The sequence below is a fragment of the Erpetoichthys calabaricus genome, chromosome 6 (assembly GCF_900747795.2).
Source record: "Erpetoichthys calabaricus chromosome 6, fErpCal1.3, whole genome shotgun sequence".
Classification (NCBI taxonomy): Eukaryota; Metazoa; Chordata; class Cladistia; order Polypteriformes; family Polypteridae; genus Erpetoichthys; species Erpetoichthys calabaricus.
The window spans coordinates 1,245,282-1,263,325 of record NC_041399.2 but is presented as its reverse complement, the minus strand read 5'-3'; the positions used below and the strand labels follow the sequence as shown (position 1 = coordinate 1,263,325).

The window sequence follows — 18,044 nt, the reverse complement described above, 5'->3', positions numbered from 1 at the left end:
GCCACAGGTGAGGGCACCACTACAAAGATGTGCCCACGAGCCAGCAGAAGGTCACCAGCAGTGTTATGCTAAAAGAATTAGGAGCCAACTAATGCCAGTGGTGCCCACCATCCTGGGCCTTTTGTGCTGAATATTTAAACTAAAGTTATTGCCAATGCATCATCTCAATCAGAGGAATAAGGCAGGTGGGCAGACAAGCAGGCGGGTGGGCAGTCACCCTTAAGAGGTGGTGAATGAACAAAGGGACAAGTGTGACACTTACAAACTGGCTCCTCTGCCACAGGAATGGTGACACGCCTGAGTGATTCGGCGGAGGCTTGGATTTAATTTTAAATAAACACACAGAGAACCCAATGGTGGTCAAAATGGTGGGCAAAAGTGCACTTGTGGGGTGGGACTGCAATGGTACAACTTCCTGGTGGTCTTCACTGAAGCACAGATTCTTATTACGCTGTTTAATGAAGCGCCGAGGTGAAAGTTTCAGTTGTAATCAAATTTGAAAGAGAATTCAGATCACATGACTAATATAGCGCCTTGTTGACGATCTGAGAGAGAAGACTGTACACTCCCAAAAACACACCCAGCACAAGTGCCACACACAGTGCCCATCCGCACAGAGTAGGCTCCTTAGTGGCTGTCAGCTTGCTGCCCTTTGAGCCCAGCATGGTGACAGATTTCACAGGCAGCTTAAAGAATTGGTGACATAGTCACAGTGCAGCCTTGAAAAAAAGAGAAACGATAGATAGATAGATAGATAGATAGATAGATAGATAGATAGATAGATAGATGAAAGGTGCTATATGATAGATAGATAGATAGATAGATAGATAGATAGATAGATAGATAGATAGATAGATAGATAGATAGATAGATAGATAGATAGATGAAAGGCACTATATGATAGATAGATAGATAGATAGATAGATAGATAGATAGATAGATGAAAGGTGCTATATGATAGATAGATAGATAGATAGATAGATAGATAGATAGATAGATAGATAGATGAAAGGCACTATATGATAGATAGATAGATAGATAGATAGATAGATAGATAGATAGATAGATAGATAGATATGAAAGGCACATATATTATACAAAGATAGATCGTAAGTCGAGCCCCCAGTGCCCCTTTGGATGCCAACGTCCCTCTCCTCCTCCTCCACTGGTACACTTCACTTGGACCCCCAGGCACCTCGACTGGACTCTCACAGTGAGCGCTGCCACCATTTTCTCATCGTGCGGAGGCATCAGCGTGTTGGGGTGCCCCACTCCCCCCTATCCCCCCATATTCACACCCAGGTCAATCGCACCGTCTCAGACCCTCAGCCAGCTGGCGTCACACGCCTACATTAGTCACGGAGGACAGTGGGCCGGTCGGCCAGACACAGCTGCGCTCAGTAGAACATTGAGATGCGATGATGAAGCTGGCAGCGGGCGCAGATTATAGCCTCGCACGATAGGCGTGCAGCACACATGGCCGGCGATGGCAGCGGTCCGAGCGCGTGGCAAACCTTCAGAGAGAGCGATGAGCAGGAACAGGACACAGCTGTTCAGCCGTCAGCCATGCGTGCCTGAAAACACAAAACACACAGCCGCCCGCCTGCTGGCCACCTTCCACTGTCCAAAAGAGGCCACCTGCCCACCTGCACAGCCCACGGCATGCAGCAACACCACCAAGATGACCTGGGCTAATGCCCTCCACTCTGCCCATGGCAATAGAATCAAATGACGCCATCAGCAGACTAAGAGCACAGAGGAGAGGACAGCGAGGACGTCACATGGTCGGCACCATCCCAAAGCCTCAGACACTTGTCCAGTACTGTATTAAAGACCCCCAAAACTGGCATCCTTGGGCCCTGCAGGCAGGCCAGGCACTAAAGCAACAAGATCAGGCAGAGCTGGGTGGCATGGCATGGCATGGCAGTCACTTGACACAATAGATCGGTACAGCATGAGTCACAAAGGAGCAGAGCTCAACAGAATGCCCAGCTCTGTCCACCACTGTAGCAAGACAACGCCAGTACAGGTGTGGCAAGAGAGGGTTTGAGAGTAATGGTGCCAACACGATGCCACATGAGCAGTTTGAAAAGAAAGGCAAATAGTGAATGATGAAGAGACAGAAAAGAGAGAGAGAGAGGCTGGCAGGAGAGGACTCACAGGGCAGAAGAGGGAGCCATAGGAAAGGCACTATATAACAGATAGTACCCAGGGTGCCATAAGGTGTAAGGACCCCCCCCCCCCCCGACCCCTCAGCTCACTTGGCTCAGCAGGCAGTGTGCCCCCTGGTGGTTAAGGTGTCCAGTTCAGATTTTCAGTTTCCGTCCCCACTGCTGACCTAAACCAGTCACTGTCACCAACTTTAATGCACATTCTAGAAAGGTTGGAGGATTTGTAAAAGACCCTGCGGTGAAAGGCGCTATATTAGCCCCCCCGAAGCCCCGTGACAGATGCATTCTGGGTTCATATTATAGATGTATGTACCATACATTGGTACAATGCACACAGGAGGCTTAATTTGGAAGGCGCTATAAAAAGGTAACACAGAGCATGAATGTCACTTGGCCTGCCTGAACTCACGTTTCAGAGAGTATGAAAAGGCGCTTTATAGAGAGCCCCCCGTCACAGTCCTACTCCCCCTTTCAAGACCACACTGTCACACTCCAGCATGCCCCATCCAGGGCGCTATATAACATATGGTCGTGCCTCCGTGTCATAGTGTGCCCAGCCATGGTCACCAACACCTATGGAGGATATCAGTGGTCAGGACTCATCCACCAGGGGACGCCAGGCTGGCATGCAGTCACTGCCCACCATATTTGAGGCTGTTGGATGTCCACGTCACTCTTATTTATTCAGCTGGTCGATGCCAAATGTCACACCAATGTTAGCAAAGTGACGTCACCTCTGCTGTCCCACACGGAGCCCCCCCGTGCTCTTTGTGAGCTGACCGGTCAGCCTCAAGTCACATTAAGAGAAGGCAACGAGGTCTGCGCTGCGCTTTGGACGGTGCTGGTCATGTCCGGGTGGGCAGCGGTCACCACCAGCTCGACTCCCTCTGGCTCCAAGTGCCACCTCACACAGAGGGTATCGGCCTGGGGATGACGATATATTAAGCCTTGTGGTCTGTCGAGTGGTCCACGCGGCCCTCAGCTCCACGGGGTGCCCCACTGCAGGCGCTGCGAGCCGCCGCTTTGGCCGACTCCGACATTCCTTGGCGCTGCCGCTACTCCCACGTCCCTCACACATTCAACAGGGGGGCCCGACTTCGGAAACTATGCGACGGCTCCTAATTGCAAACACGTTTGGCCGCTCATCCTTCCTTCCTGCCGACCCTCGTGGGAACGCGAGAGCTGAAGCGGGGCCTGGCTGAGTGAGGACACGCCAACTGACCTCAGGGGCACTGGCTGGCCCACCTGCTCGCCCCCGCTCATCTGGGACTACAGATTGCAGCTGACTTCTTCGTCATTCATCACTTGGGCCCAGTCAACCAAAAGTGCAGGAAGACGAGAGGCAGTTAGGAGCCTGAAGACCACCGGGCAGGTGTGCAGGGGTCCTGCCAGTGCCAGCCTGCTGTCAGCCAGCCTACCAGGAAGGGCGCTATATCAGCGTTATTCTTAACTTATTTGGCCGACACCTTCATCTGAGGTGACATACAACATTTCAGATGACATTCCTGTTGCTCAGGCAGGTGACATGACTCGCCACCCTGCCCAACGTTAAAGGGATGTAACCTGAAGGACTGGGACGGGCGCTATATACACCAGGTGGACACAAGTGCAGGGTCACATTCATTGGGGCGGAGCTTATCTAGTGCCAGGCAGGCAGCTACCCTGGACAGGACGCCAGTTGGGCACTGTGGGCTACGGAAATGGCTTTATGACAGTAGCGGAGAGGAGGGGCACTGCAAAGTGCAATGAGGTGTGGCCAGCATGCTGTGATGGGCGCTATATAAGAAGATTACAAAACGATGTGCCATGGGGCGCTACACACATAAAATGACCCAACTACCATGAAAGGCGCTATACAGAATGAACTTCTATGTGAATGTCTTCTTATTGACAAAGCCCTGTGAGAGGCGCTATATAAACATCTGTTTATAGAGAAACAATGGCGGTGGGCACCAAACAAGCGAATCATAAAGGTCTGGGGGTATGGCACCAGCAATGGCACTGCATTGGTCACTCACTCATTTTTGTGACATTTCTAAACGTTTGTGTTTCTTTAGAAAATGTGACTCAGCGGCCGATTGTAAGCTCCAACGTAACGCATCAGCTGGGGGGCCATGCCAGGCACTGCCTGAACAACTCGAGTCAACTGACCTCTGAATGGTGACTGGCACACGTGTGGTGAAAGGCACTATATAGAACAGACAAGCCACCCTGACAGGCACTATATGAGTAAACACAGCCCCCCCATTTCTTAAGCCCTCTTCATACAAGGGTGGGGCCATGTGTTTGGGGCATCAGACAGGAGCCCCCCCCCCACGCCAAACAGCTGCCCTCACATGCCACGGTGTGCGTGCTGATGGCTTGGCATTTCTCCAACGTGTTGTCAGATGTCACTTGAGCTCCATGATGGACTTGCACCACAGATATCACACTCAAGTCAATTAGGATTTCTAACAGTCTGCTCTGAAAGGCGCTATATAAGAGTAAATGTACCATGCGGTGGTGACGATGGGTCCAGAATCCTGCAGGCAGAGTCTCGTTTCACTCTAATAACCGTCACCACATGAGACCTGCCATGGCTCTGTGCCCGACTGTCACTTCTGTTTGATGTCACCCTCCATTTCCCCCATCTCTACTGTCAAGACCCCTTGATATCCCAAACCCCTTGTACTCGAGTCCATAGGCCAATGTGGCCTGAAGTCCTGTGTGCCCTACCCAGAATGCATCAGTCTGTCACTTGGTGGCCGTCGCTCCTCTGAACCACCACTCGGCTCATGCCCGTCAGGCTTGTTAAAGGTGCTATATAACCTGCCACTCCAGGCGTGCTCCCTAACTTACAGTGTATGAAGGGCGCTATATTGATGTGCCACCTGATCCTTCATCTGTGCCCTCCATACCTGTGACAAAGTAAATGACAGACGACAATGTGCTTAAAATTAAATGAAATCGTTAAAGATCGATTGGCAAAGCAGGACATGCCAACTGTATGGTGCCAGGGAGTGCCATTTGGCCTCCACCACTTCCGATGCCAGTGCTTCCTTTATTTTCAGTTGCTGTTGATTGGCAGCAGGTGGTGGCCCTGTCTCAGGACTTATATAGCGCCTTTATAAAGCTCCATAGAAGGCTCCTGGTGCAGACCCTTCACTTCAGTCCACTCGTTTCTGATCTTCAGCACCCATCTGGGTCTTCCTGCATTTTTTGTTTTCTTGCACCCATTAAGCCCTCCCTGGTGCCATCTCTCATCTCCATCTCTGAAGACCACCCATCATGCCACCATAACACGTCACCACTTCACTCCACCACCTTCATTCAAAGCAACCATTTACCAGGCCACCTCCCCTGAATTGAGGGGCTCAGTAAGGCAGGAGCCAACCCGGGGTGGGATGCCAGCAGACACACACACTCACTCACCCACTGGAGAGGGCAACATGGGCACAGGATGAAGGGGCTAGCTCCACCCCGGACAACAATTTGAACCCGGGTCCCTTGGAACTGGAGGACACTGTGACATGAATGGTGCCAGCCACCTGCATTCCACATGGCAGAGTCTACCTAGAGCCAGTAAACGATGTGGAGGCAGCTGCATCGGGCAGCGCCAGGAAACCAAGCCAAAAGCAAAACGAGAGATTAGTCCAAGACGTCAACCCGACTCAACAACATGAAAGCTGCTCAGGCTGATTAGCGCCATGCCAAATGCCAACTCCTGACTGCACATTTGCTGCCAACGCTGCACTCACTGGAGATGCAAACAACAACATAAACAAGTAGATGGCATCATCCTCGCCTGCGCCCAGGGTGCCACAAGCAGGGCAGCTCACCTCACACATTATAAGAATAAGAAGGCTACAGCCGAGTGCCCTGTGCCAGGCTCACCCAACCATCTGGGCCATCACATTTAGGCTTAAGTTGGTGGGGGGACAAGAGGTGGTCATCTGCCTGAAGGGCCCCCAATGCCCCATATTCATAGGAGACTTGAAGCAGCTGCACATTAGTTGTCACCAAACAGAAAGGTGTCATATAAAGTCCGTCATTGTCACCTTTTCGAGCTCACCTCCCTCTTCCATCCAGTTTTGGTCACAGTAGGAAGTGGCAGGTGACAGTTAGCTTGGAACGAAGACATCGGAGAAGGCGGACATCGAAAAACATGTCAAGCCAAAACAGGGGTTGAAGTGACAATGCCACAGGGTGGGGACAGCCATCCACTGTCTGGTACAATGAGGGGGGACGAGTGCCACATGCCTAAAAAAGGCTAAGGTATGTCCAAGGCAAAGCCTCAAGACCCCACAGGCAGGCAGGTGGAAGCCCACTTGATCATTCTGGCTGGTTCTGTGTTTATGTGGACCGCCTGTTACAGATGGTGTAGTCGGCAGGATCAGCAACAGGCCTCCAGTAACCTGGAGTCAAGAGAACAGACGGGCATGGCACCCACCTGCATCACAGATAGACAGCCTGTCCAGAGAGTGACCGAGACCCCTTGCTGGTGCAGCTTACAAGTCAGAAGCTCACGTGCACATTTGGATGGGGGACTCCCCTTTGGCACAACTGGTGCCCACTGATTCACAGACCCCCTCCATGCCAGGATGTAAAATGGACCAAATGGGCATCCCAAGAAGCTGGTGGGCAACTATGAGGTCAATGACTTGTCTATTTTAGTCGTGCCCACCTACTTCACTTCAGGACTTTCAGGCCGAGTCACATTTTGAACCCTTGTCTACAGCTCGGCCCACCCTTGATGGCTCCTTTTCTGCACTATTTCAATCCCACCTTCTGTGACGTCCACCCATGCCACCCTAACTGCCCCCTAGTCGCCCCTCTCACCGTGGCACAGGTCACTGAGGACTTGCTGGCTGTGGTGCCTGGACATTCCCCGACTGACCTCGTCCATCGATTTGCGTTCTGAACGCCGGGTTTGTGCTGATGGAATATCCGTGTCGAGCGGCGCCAACGAGCTCCTCGTGCAGTTTAATTGAGTGAACATGAAGGGCCCGCTGCACGAGGGCAGGGATGTGAGCGGCTGGCACGACTGCAGAGTCTTGTTTAATTAGCGTCAAGCCTGTGATGGAGGAGCAGCGGGCATCACCTCCATTAAAGCGGCCCACAAATGGCTCTCCGAGGGGCCGTCCAGAGTATTAATAATAGATGACGATTATCTCCGCGTGTCACATTAGCGCTTAATGGACAACTCGAGCAGTACAACACCGTGGGATGGCACTGCTCTGCCCGGCTCTACTTCAGTGCACTGGGCAGTCAGTCTGGGCGACACGGGGGCAGCAGTGCCAGAACATGCGGGCGAGAGGGCCACAGCATGAATGGGTGAAATGGGGGGGGGCTGGCACAAGGGCAACTAAGCAGGGGGCAATCAGCATCAAATGATAGGCTGGGCTGTGGTGACTGGCAGCACGGAAGGCAGTGGGTACTACCAAGGTGAGCAGAGGCCCTGGAGTTGAGGAGGGTGGAACAATGGCCTGGGTCTTCATTCAGCCCATCATTAATATGCGGGCGGGGGGGCCGGGGGGGGTGGGGGGCCAGGGGGATTTGGACTGTTAGCTTCACCCGCTGCCTTGGCTATGCAGAACAGCACCCCACAACTTCTTCATGGAGTTTATTGAAAACGGTGAAACAGGGCACTTTGGTGTCACCCCCTATTGGTCAGAGAAGGAAATGGAATGGCGCTATATAAAGCTGTTACAAAGATGGTGAGCTTCTCACGGACCGCCCTGTGCCCTTTGAGAAGACATGATGGCAGCATAGGGCCGGGCACTTACTGTACATGATGGAGCTAATATTAGATGGACATGCAGGCTCTCTGTACCATGCCGTTGTTTGTCACTTACATTAACTGGCAGCGGTCCACAGCTCCCAAACCCGGTGGGCACAAAGGCTGCACATTTCTGTCAGATTGTCCTTTGTCACCTGTTGCCCCCTTTATCCAGGTGTGTCCTTGTCATTGCCACTTATTGTCAGCTCAAAATGGAGCCTTCAGATGCCACAGCAGACAGGGCTGCCATCAACGGAGGGCACACTAGAAGATGCCTGCTGTGCCCAGGCTCCTCATGTTCATGTTTTCTCATTTCAGGTCTCCCGCTTGGCACCAGCAATTTCCTTTCATTTGCTCACATTACTAGGATTTGACTCCATTCTGTGGGTGTAATTTTGCTCGGTCACACGTCACTTAAGTCACATTGTCACATTAACTTGGGATTTTATTCCCAAATTTCTGGATCTGAAATGACAAAGTGTCAAGAAAACTTGTAAGATAAGGAGGGCTTGTAGGACATCTCAGTGAGCAAATGCGCCAATCTGTAAGCTATATAGCGCCTTTCACAAGATAAAAAACAGCGGGCTCAAGGGGACAACCCACCAAGAACACATGGGTATCAACCAGCCTGGCACTTCATCAACATGTCTGCTGATCCTTCCGCATTCATCAATAAACCACCGGAGCCGACGGGTGGGTCTCACATGAGTCACATGGACAAGCCCGGTGGTCACAGCAGCACACAGAAGGTGGAGACTTTGAGAACAACATGAATAACTGAATGGGCAGAGATTGGAGCAGGCCAGCCGATCAATATGTCAATCAATGGACCAACCAATCAAATGATCAGACAGTCCATCAATGGACCAATCAGTACGCTTCCTCACTGCATTGTATTCCTTTGTGAAAGGCACTATATAAACACATGTCATTCACAGGTACATCCCAGACTGACGAGTCCTGACAGGCCTGCCAGGGCCTCAGTGGCGCTCAAAGTCGTGCGGAGCAGACATGTGGCAGTATGTCGCATGGCGAAGCCCCCCGGAGCTCCCTGTGCAGCACTGAACGGGTCGTTGAATTTAAATAAGAAGTCAAAGGCGCTATATGAAGTAGAGATGGCGCACTTCTTGGCTCTCCCTGTGCTCCTCCCTTCCCAAGACCACCTGGCATTTGGTGTCTTTTTTTTTTTTAATCTGTGGCACCGCTACTATCCCCTCCCCCACCCATCACCGTCACTTTGGGATCAAATGAGCAGCTGGTGTGGGGAAGATGGGACCCCCAGCAGGAGGGGTGTTAGTGTTAGTGGTGGTGGTGGTGTTATGGGGCACCAGTCACAGCCAGCAGGGCTCTCATGAAGCACCACGTGTGCCCTCTTGGCCCAGTCGCTCACAGCCCCCTAATCCATGATGCGCTCTTGGACTTGTGCAGGCAGGCCAGACCCTCGTCATGTTCCCGAGTTGACCTCTGCACCCACACCTGGCACCCCTCACGTGTTTTGGCCTGTTTACCTGCAGGCATGTGGAATGCATCCACCTCCATCTTACAGCTGACCCTCCATGTGGTGGTGGTGGGGGAGGGCACCACAGTGTGGAAAGGCGCTATATACAAAGAACTGGGCTGGACTTCAAGTGCCCACTCCAGTGTGCACTGAGCACAGCATCCACATGTGCCACCACCGTCCATACAGCAAATGAATAAAAGGGTACCTGCCTGGCATCTTATTTTTGTAGAAACTCACGCTTGGCATCTGCTCTGGTGCCAGGGTGGAAGGCTGGAGCCACCTGACTGGCCAGTTACTAGTGGGACATGGAGCTGCCAAGTGAGTGGGGGTTGAGGGGGTCCTGTAGGGTGAAGGAGGTTGTGAGACCCTCACTGTAGGACTTCATAATGTTTGTAAATTCTGAGGACCCCCACATGGGGGCACTGCTCTAATCACCGTGGCATTTGGTTTTGCACTTTCTTCCTTTAAACCAGACACTGTCATCAAAATGGCCCGTGGGTGGCACCTGCTCTTGAGTGACCACAAATGGACACTGCACATAAAGGCGGGGCTAGTATATGGGTGGGGCCGGGTATGCATATCTATGTAAATGTGGGAGACTCCACTGTGAGCCATCAGTGTGAGTACAGAGCTCTGAACCCAAAATGTGCCCAGGGATACGGGCACTGGGCCATCACACAATCCTGTGGGCCAGGTCAGGTTCAGGTGACATGTCATCATCCTGGCAGGCCCCTTGTAATTGGATTAAACAGGTTCAGGAGGGGTCCGTACTGCTCGCACCCGGGTTCAATCCTTGGATGAGACATTCTAGACTTAAAGGACACTGAGATATTTCATCTGCCGGTCACCATCACTCTGTCACCCTGATCAATGGCCTCCAAGTGTGGACAGGCCACACAGCCGAGGCTTTATTTGGAGAAGGGGGGGTGGTCTCCTTACATCTGGTGGTGGACGCCCACCTGAAACGGTCAGCGCCACCCTGAAGGCCCTCGTGACGTCCTTAGGACAGGCCAGCCATTTATCTTGGGTTGCTAGTTTGGTTTTCAGAAGATTCAAAAAGCTGGCAATGCAGGGCGCTATATGACATTGAAAGGTGCTTTATATTGAAGATCTGAATGATGCCCAAGTTAGGGGCGCTGCCACACTCCACTGCCGCTGTGTGTACCTAGTGATGGCAGAGGTTATCTTCTGTGAAAAGGCTGCTGCTGGCACAGCGCCCACAAGTACTAAGCAGGCTTGAAATGCACAGGCTTTGTGATGTGAAAGGCACTACATCACATAAAAGCTCCAAGTGGGCACACATGCCAGCCTCAGATGCCTAAATCTACAGCATACACAGCTTCAAGTCATGTTTGTCCCCGCTGGTCTTCAAGGGTGACTTTGTTGAGTTCTCCTCGTCTCCCCTGGTGTCACCTGTCATCGGCTCCCATTAGGCCGTCATCTCGCTGTCCTCGTGTAAGCCAAGCCCACCTCTGCTTCGGCTGCCAACTGGCAGATTACCACATCATGCATCCATCTCTTTAGAGGACTTGTATAGCAGGTGGCTGGCCGGTGATGCCATGTGGTGCCACCTGAGGAGGCACACAGTCTACTTTATGTTTATGGAGGGCATGCCATGCCAGGTTGTGTCAAACATTTTAGTGATACCCAGTGTAGTGCCTTCTCCTAGCGCTGTGAATACAATGTGATGGTGACAGCTGGCATGACATGGTGACTGGGCACCATTGACGCCCTCTGCTGTTTAATTTCTCTTTCATTTTACCAGAGTGGCACTCAAATCTAAAGTCATGACCACCCACCCCCCCCCCCCAAGGCTGTGAAAGGCGCTATATGTTGCTCGTTATGTAGAAGGGGTGGGGCTTCTTACTGGCAAACATGGGGTCCCCCAAACGCGAATGGGCCTTTATTAGGAAAGCTGCCCTGAGGCTTCGGGCCAAGTGAGTGAGGGTCTCAGGTGCCCCGAGTGGTGGGCAGCTGTGAGGGCAGTGGGGGGAACTGTGGCTCTATAGTTGGGGCCTGCCCACCCCAAGGTGCCCCACCCATTAGGGGAGGTCCTATCTGCTGACTCAGAGATGTTCACATGTGATTGGCGGGTTGGTCGCCAATGCACTGGCACACGTGTGTCATTTCTATGGATACACAGGACCCTATGGCACCCCCTGCAGGATGTTTTATCTGCCCGCAGAGCGAGAGAGACCAGCAAGTGGACAGATGGGGGCAGCAAACACCTGCAAGCGGCCGGCTTCTGCATTTTTGACGGGTGCCTTTAAATTCGACAGGCGCCTGCGACTGCTGCCAGGCCCATCTGTTATGGTGGGCTGTTTAATTAGACCGAGCCACACGCGCCTCCCCGCCGATCACTTCCAGCTCACTTGTTTCTCACACTCGGCTGCAGTCCCAGTAGACCACCGGGGCATCACCTGGACAATGGCGAGTGAGCCTGGCATCAGTCAATGGACACACAACCGCTTGCACTTGAGAAGGCAGACATGAAGAGAGTCCTGGGGGTCCGATAGACCGAGTGGTGCAGCCCGCTATGTAGGTAAGGCTACAGCAGGGGGCGCCACAGCACACCTGGAATAACAACAAAGCGAGTTAAAAATGGGGACCCACTTAATTCATGTGGGAGCGATGGAGGACGTGCTCTTTATATAGCGCCTTTCATCATGACACACACTACAGGATAAGCTCTGCCAGCCCGAAGGGGGGGCATCTTAGTAGCTGCATGGATGTAAACAGTGACAAAGTTTGTTGATGTCCACCTTCCAGTTCAGCCACTTGTCCCTATGCTGAGGACACACAGAACATTCTGGAAGTAAAGCGGAACAGCCCTTTATATAGCGCCTTTTGTCTGAATGTGTGATCAGCTAGACGTGACTCTACGGCACTGGCACAGAGAACATTCCAGAGTTAACAGCCCCTTATATAGCGCCTTTCATCTCTACACACACCACTTGTGTGGCTCTGCCAGGCACTGAGGGTCACTTAGGGTGACTTAACACCTAAAGGCCCCGCCCCTGCAGTCCGACACACAGAATATTCCGGAAGTGCAGCTCAATGGCCCGTCCTTTTACTACCATGGAGGAGGTGACGGCAGCCACACGCCAAACAAACACCCCCCCCCCCACCCCCTCCCCGGGCGGCTTGACCCGAGGACTTGGCGCGCACACGAGACCACCTAAGAGCACAGACGCGCCACGGCTGACAGGAAATTGAGGAATGTGCGCGGCAGGCGGATTTACGAGGAGCCTCCAGATCAGAGGGTGACGACTAGGTGGCTGGGGGAGCTCATTCGTGTGCCCAGCACCCCGCCAGTAGGGGGCGTCATGTGGTCAGGGTGAAATCGACAGCTTGGGCGACGAGGGGCAATTGCCACAGACATCAGAGTCCTCATGGCAGCAGGAAAGTCCAGACCGGTGACACACGACTCTTATGGGGGCGTTAAAAAGTGCAGCCCACCTTGAGTTTATATAGCGCCTTTCACTCTGAGCATACACCTCAAGCGCACTAAAGACGTGCTGCGTGTGAAAGGCGCTATACTGAGTCCAAACAGTGACACAACAGGACAGTCAAGGGGGTCTTTACAGTGAGAGTGAAACAACTAAACCAGATGCCCATCAAAGGCACTTCAGGGCAACAAACAGGGTGATGCCCACCTTCTTTGATGGCACGCCTTTAATCTGTCCAGCGCCCTCTTCACTAATCACACACTTTCAAATTTTCGGCAGCTGGCAGAGATGCCAATCATTGTGTGTTCATCGCAAGCACATGTTTGTTTATAGCGCTTTAATGCCATAAACATTTTTCAAGAAGAAATACCATCATCCTTGCCAGCAAGAGGGCACCTCACATGAGGGGCTTGGGAAAGTCAGTCGTTGTTTTATATAGCACCTTTCTGCATAACACCAGCTCTCAACCAATCAGTCATCTGTCTTACGCATGCAGGAAGCTTTCAGGATGGCACCATATGGGGCGCCAGAGACACCAGTATATCCCTTGGCACACTCACACCGAGTGGCAGCCCTAGCTGAGAACTGAACCAGGGTCCAAGTGGGGCAGAATGGCAACACTGCTATGCCGCGGTGCCATTCCCTCAGTCGCTGGTTTATAAATAAGCGAGCGCCACTCAAGACACAAAGCCCCATGCCAGTTTGAGTCTGTGATGACAAATGAGTGCTTTGGTGTGGCACAGCACCGAGGACGCATTCTCCTGTGCCCTGGCCAAGCTGGCACACACTGGATGTTTGGGGTCACCTCGGTGGCTTGCTCAGTCCCTTCTCAGCCTGTGACCCCCCCTGTGGCTGCCCAAGTCAAAGTGCTTGGCACTCTCCAGCCCATGCCTGGCATCAGTGAGGTCAGAGTCCTAGGACCGCCTCTTCTTTTCAACTCCACAGCTCATATAGCGCCTTTCACCTCCCTCTACTTAACGTCCAGAGCTTCTCCAACGTGGACAGACACCTCAGCAAGACTGCGAGCAAATTGTGACAAAGCCAGGGGACGGCTGGAGGACCCTTGGGGTGCTGCCATGGCCCCCCCAGGATGTCATATGACTTTGACCTCTCACTCGGTAAATTCAATGTGCTATCAGCATCAGCCTTCTATGAAAGGCGCTATATCATGACAGAGGGTCACCTCCAGCCACAGACACTCCGAGTGTCACCTAACAGGCCTCACGGTGTACTTTGGATATTCTGAAACACTTTAGCCAAATGTTGGAGGCGCTGGGAGGAGTGAAAGGTGCCACACAGAAAATGCCAAGCTGGCTGCCACCGCACACGTCCCCTTTTACTGTTTGGCATACAGAACAGTCTACATAAGGCAATCTGTAAGGCGCTATATAACGTCACTAGGAGCCTGTCTGCTCAACCCACGTCACCTTTAACAAGGACTGCTCGCCTCGTGGATGGGCAGCTGGGTACTGACTTTAACTGGCAACCGCCAAGTCTGCCCCTCTTCTGTTACAACAGCAGGACAAAATGGCCCAGTCAATGGGGGCCTACCCAAGTTGAGGTGAATTTACGAGGACCCCCTTGCATGGCACCCTGCTGACCTCCGCAGCTTTGACTTTGTCTTTTCCTTTCATCCGATGCCAGGAATGCCAAGGACTCTGAAGCGTTCGAAGTGACTTGCATTTGAATTCCCAGGAGGTGACAACCCAAGGGGCAAATGGGGGTCATCGGCCACACAAGTTGACGGCCAGGTGGTCTGCAGCACTTCCTGCTCGGCCCACCAGTCTCCAGCTTGGGTTTAAAGTGACCTTTGTGACGGACGGTGACCCGACCTCTTACCTTGACACGGACCGCCGTCACAGTTTAAGGACCACCCTGTGTGGTCAGCAAGGTGCTGGCTGACATTTACCAGCCTGCCTGGGCCAGTTTGGATGTTTATGGCGCCTTTCACCAGTCCCTAAGAATCTGTGTGACCCGCTCAGTCAGTAACACACTCCGTCACAGGGTGCCCTGTGACCGGATGGGCAGACAGCCAACACGTCCGTCTTGAGTCGAGCTTGATGCCGGACTCCACTGGTGGCACCCGTGCCAGCACAGACATCACAAATTCACCAAGCGCCAACAGATCCTCGTCAATCATCTCCGGCTTCTCTTTGGTCGTCAGGACGTTTTTGTTACTCACGTCCAGATTTCCTCATCAGCATGCCCGCCAAAGGGGCACCTCATCGAGCGGCTAATTGTTGGATCAGCAGCCCTCTGTGCACCACCGACGGCACAAAGTGAAGGAAAAGAAAAAGGAAAGGAAAGGGGGTGGGCAGAGAGGTGCCACGGCTAAGTAGGCCACGCTGGCGCTCCTGTGCTGCAGTAGCCCACTTTCTGCTTAGCGAGAGCTGCTCGGGATGCCGCGCCATTTGTCTGCCTCGTTAGCCTTCCTCGTCTCAGCAGAGCCACCCTGAATGAGGAACCGGCAGCCTGAGGAGCGGGCAAGGTGCCAGTCTGCCTTAGAGAACGCTTGGCCACGCGCCCGCATTCACCCACTTAGAGACACCACTTAACCAAACGTGCTCATCTCTGGGATGTGGGAGGAAACCCACAGAGACGAAAGGAGGCTGTGCCAACTTCACATGGACGGGCCTGGGAATTAAAGGCCCATCTGTGTGGCACGCGGCCGACTGCGCCTTTAAGGAGGCCCGCTGGCACAGTCTGAGGACTCGCACTATGGCCTGGTTCGATAGCACCTTTAACAGGGTTGGCACAGCAGCTTCCAAAGAGGCCGAAAGATGTTATATGGCGCCTTTCACTTGTGCAAATTGACTTCCCCTGTCGTTGGCTCGTCTCTCATATCTGCCTCTCATGTCTGTCCTGCGTTGGCTGTGCCACACTGTTATAGCGTCACTCATGTCTTGTTACACACAGGGTCCTGCTTTATAGCGCCTTTCACCTCTCTCGGATATTCTTATCTGTGCCCATCTCCTCTGCCTTTCCTGCATGTCTTCCTTCGTCTTGAACCCCTGGCACTGCGAGTCACTCGCTTGCACGCACATATCTGGCCGGTGGGCACAGAGCTCATCATCTCGTGTTCAACGTGTCCCCGAGAAGTGACAAGTCGTGAACTCCATGTGTCACTTGCCGTGCCAGCGGTAAAGCCTGAACTGTTGATCCTGAGACATTCTTATTTATAGCGCCTTTCCTGCCAAGACTGTGACGGCTCCAGTGAGTCGGGCAGCAGCCATAACGGGACCGCCAGCAGGCTCCGTGGTCCTATGGACCACAGCTGAAGGTCTCACGCATTAGGGGGCACCAGTGCTCTACTGCAAACCAGCACCTGTCCTGCCACACTGGGACCAGTATAGACAATCCAGTATGGAAAGGAGGACATGACCAGGTGTGGGATTTGAACCCGGGTCCTCGGCACGGCGTTCGGGGGTCTTTTTCACAGGTGCATCTCTCTGGATGTGCATGTGTGGATGGCAAAGGACGAGTCGGGGGGCACTTGGCATCGTCGCATGAAGCCCCTCGTCACTTTGTGCTCATCTTGTTAAGTCGCATCGTGGATTTTACAAAAACACATTCGGGGGGGGAGAAGATGAAGAGGAGGAAGACAAAGGGCCGAATTAAGCGAGAAGAGGCGGGGGCTTCGAGGCCAGAGCTGGGGGTCCCCGCGCCCCTTAGGACAGGACGAAGCCCCCTCGGAGTCCCGCTTTGCCCCCCCGCTCGTACAGAATGTGTGTCACCCGCTCCGAGGCGCAGCTCGCCATGTGATCGTCCCTCCTGGGATTCCCGATTCCCGTGCAAGTTGTCCCCCGGCCGTAGCAGTGCCAACATCACCCCCCGGTGCCCACTTGCCAGACCTGGCATTCCTTAAACCCCTGTCGGGTCACTCGTGCCAGTGAGCGCGAGCCCCCCTAATTGTGACGATGGCCAGCACACAAGTCCCGGGGAGACTTCCTCGCCAGTTCGACCAGTTGAGTGAGAGCCGCCAAGAGGCTGGCGCAGCAGGGGCCGAGCTGCCAATGCCCGCCTGCCCGCCCGCCGTCCCTCCTTTACCTACTGGCACCGATCAGGCTGCGCACACGCAGGAGCAGAAAGACCACCGGCTCGAAGGAATGAGCAGGAAGACGAGAAGACGAGCAGAGTAAACGCCGCCCGCCCGCCCCCGACTGCCGCAACAATGAATGCATTAAAGTGGGAGAAATGGGGGCATTGAAGAGGAAAGAAGGGGGGGGGGGGGGCGAAGACAAGCCCGTCTGTGGGGTCGTCCGACCTGAAAACGCCAAGCAAAGAGCCCCGCGTCCAACTTGAAAACCTCGGCGAGACAATGAGGGGCACTCACCGTGTGTCTGCAGCACCGCCGCCGCCGCCGTGCTGGGGGCTTCTTGGAGGAAAAAGCCGAAAGAATGCAAAAGTAGCCAAACTCGGACGGGCTCCGCTTTCTTCGCTGCCATCGTAGCGCCCACCGGCGACTTCAAACTCCGGGGGCCTCCACTCGGAAATAATCCCATAAATGACAAAAAAAAAAAAAAAAAAAGTGCCGTTCGCAATCCGGGACAGTCGCTCGATCGGGAGCCCCGCGGCTGTGGATTCCTTCCTCTTTCCTCCTCCTCCTCCTCCTGTCGCTCCGTTTACTTCGTGCAGTTGACTTCAGAAAGAAGAAGAAGAAGAAGAAGAAGAAAACAACAACACCAGCCAGCCAGTCAGCCTCCACACCGCCACCTTGAAAATCAATCCCACCTCAAGTAGCCCAGTCGGAGTCAGGGACTGTCCGGTTGTTGCGCTCATTTCCCTTCACCGGCCGGGACGGAACGAGTCGTTCCCTCCCCCCCACCTCACGGCACGGCGCCCGCTCCTCTCGCCTAGGACGCGCACGGCTGCGGGAGGACACTTTGTCGGATCGCCGCGCAGCTCCCACTGCCCATCCTCGCTCCTCCGCTCACTTCCAACTCCGAACACAATGTGCCTGCGACCGGAAGTATTCTGTCCAATGGGGAGGCGGGGGAGCATCCAGGGATCCGGCGCACCGCGCTCATTGGACAGGCGGCTTCCAGGTACACGCGCAATCACGCGCCTCGGCTCGCTGCCGCCCCGGCGCCTTCACGATCAATCAGCGCCCGCCGACCGGCTCCGGAGGTGCGACCGACCAGGCGAGGGTCAGGGGAGCCCGGGGG

The 18,044-nt window shown here is 53.7% G+C and overlaps 1 protein-coding gene across 2 annotated transcripts in view; it reads right to left on the bottom strand.

Annotated features, from left to right (window-relative positions):
* The window catches only part of plxdc2b (plexin domain containing 2b), a 62,007-nt gene extending 44,169 nt beyond the window's left edge, over positions 1–17,838 (bottom strand). The window contains exon 1 of one of the 2 annotated variants that reach the window (XM_028803340.2): positions 17,213–17,838. In XM_028803340.2, the coding sequence (XP_028659173.2) occupies positions 17,213–17,381 (169 nt within the window). In that variant the 5' untranslated portion in view covers positions 17,382–17,838. Of the gene's footprint in view, positions 1–11,850; positions 11,905–17,212 lie in introns of those variants that run through there. The other variant, XM_051929264.1, reaches the window with a different exon arrangement.
* Positions 17,839–18,044: the final 206 nt, after the last annotated feature.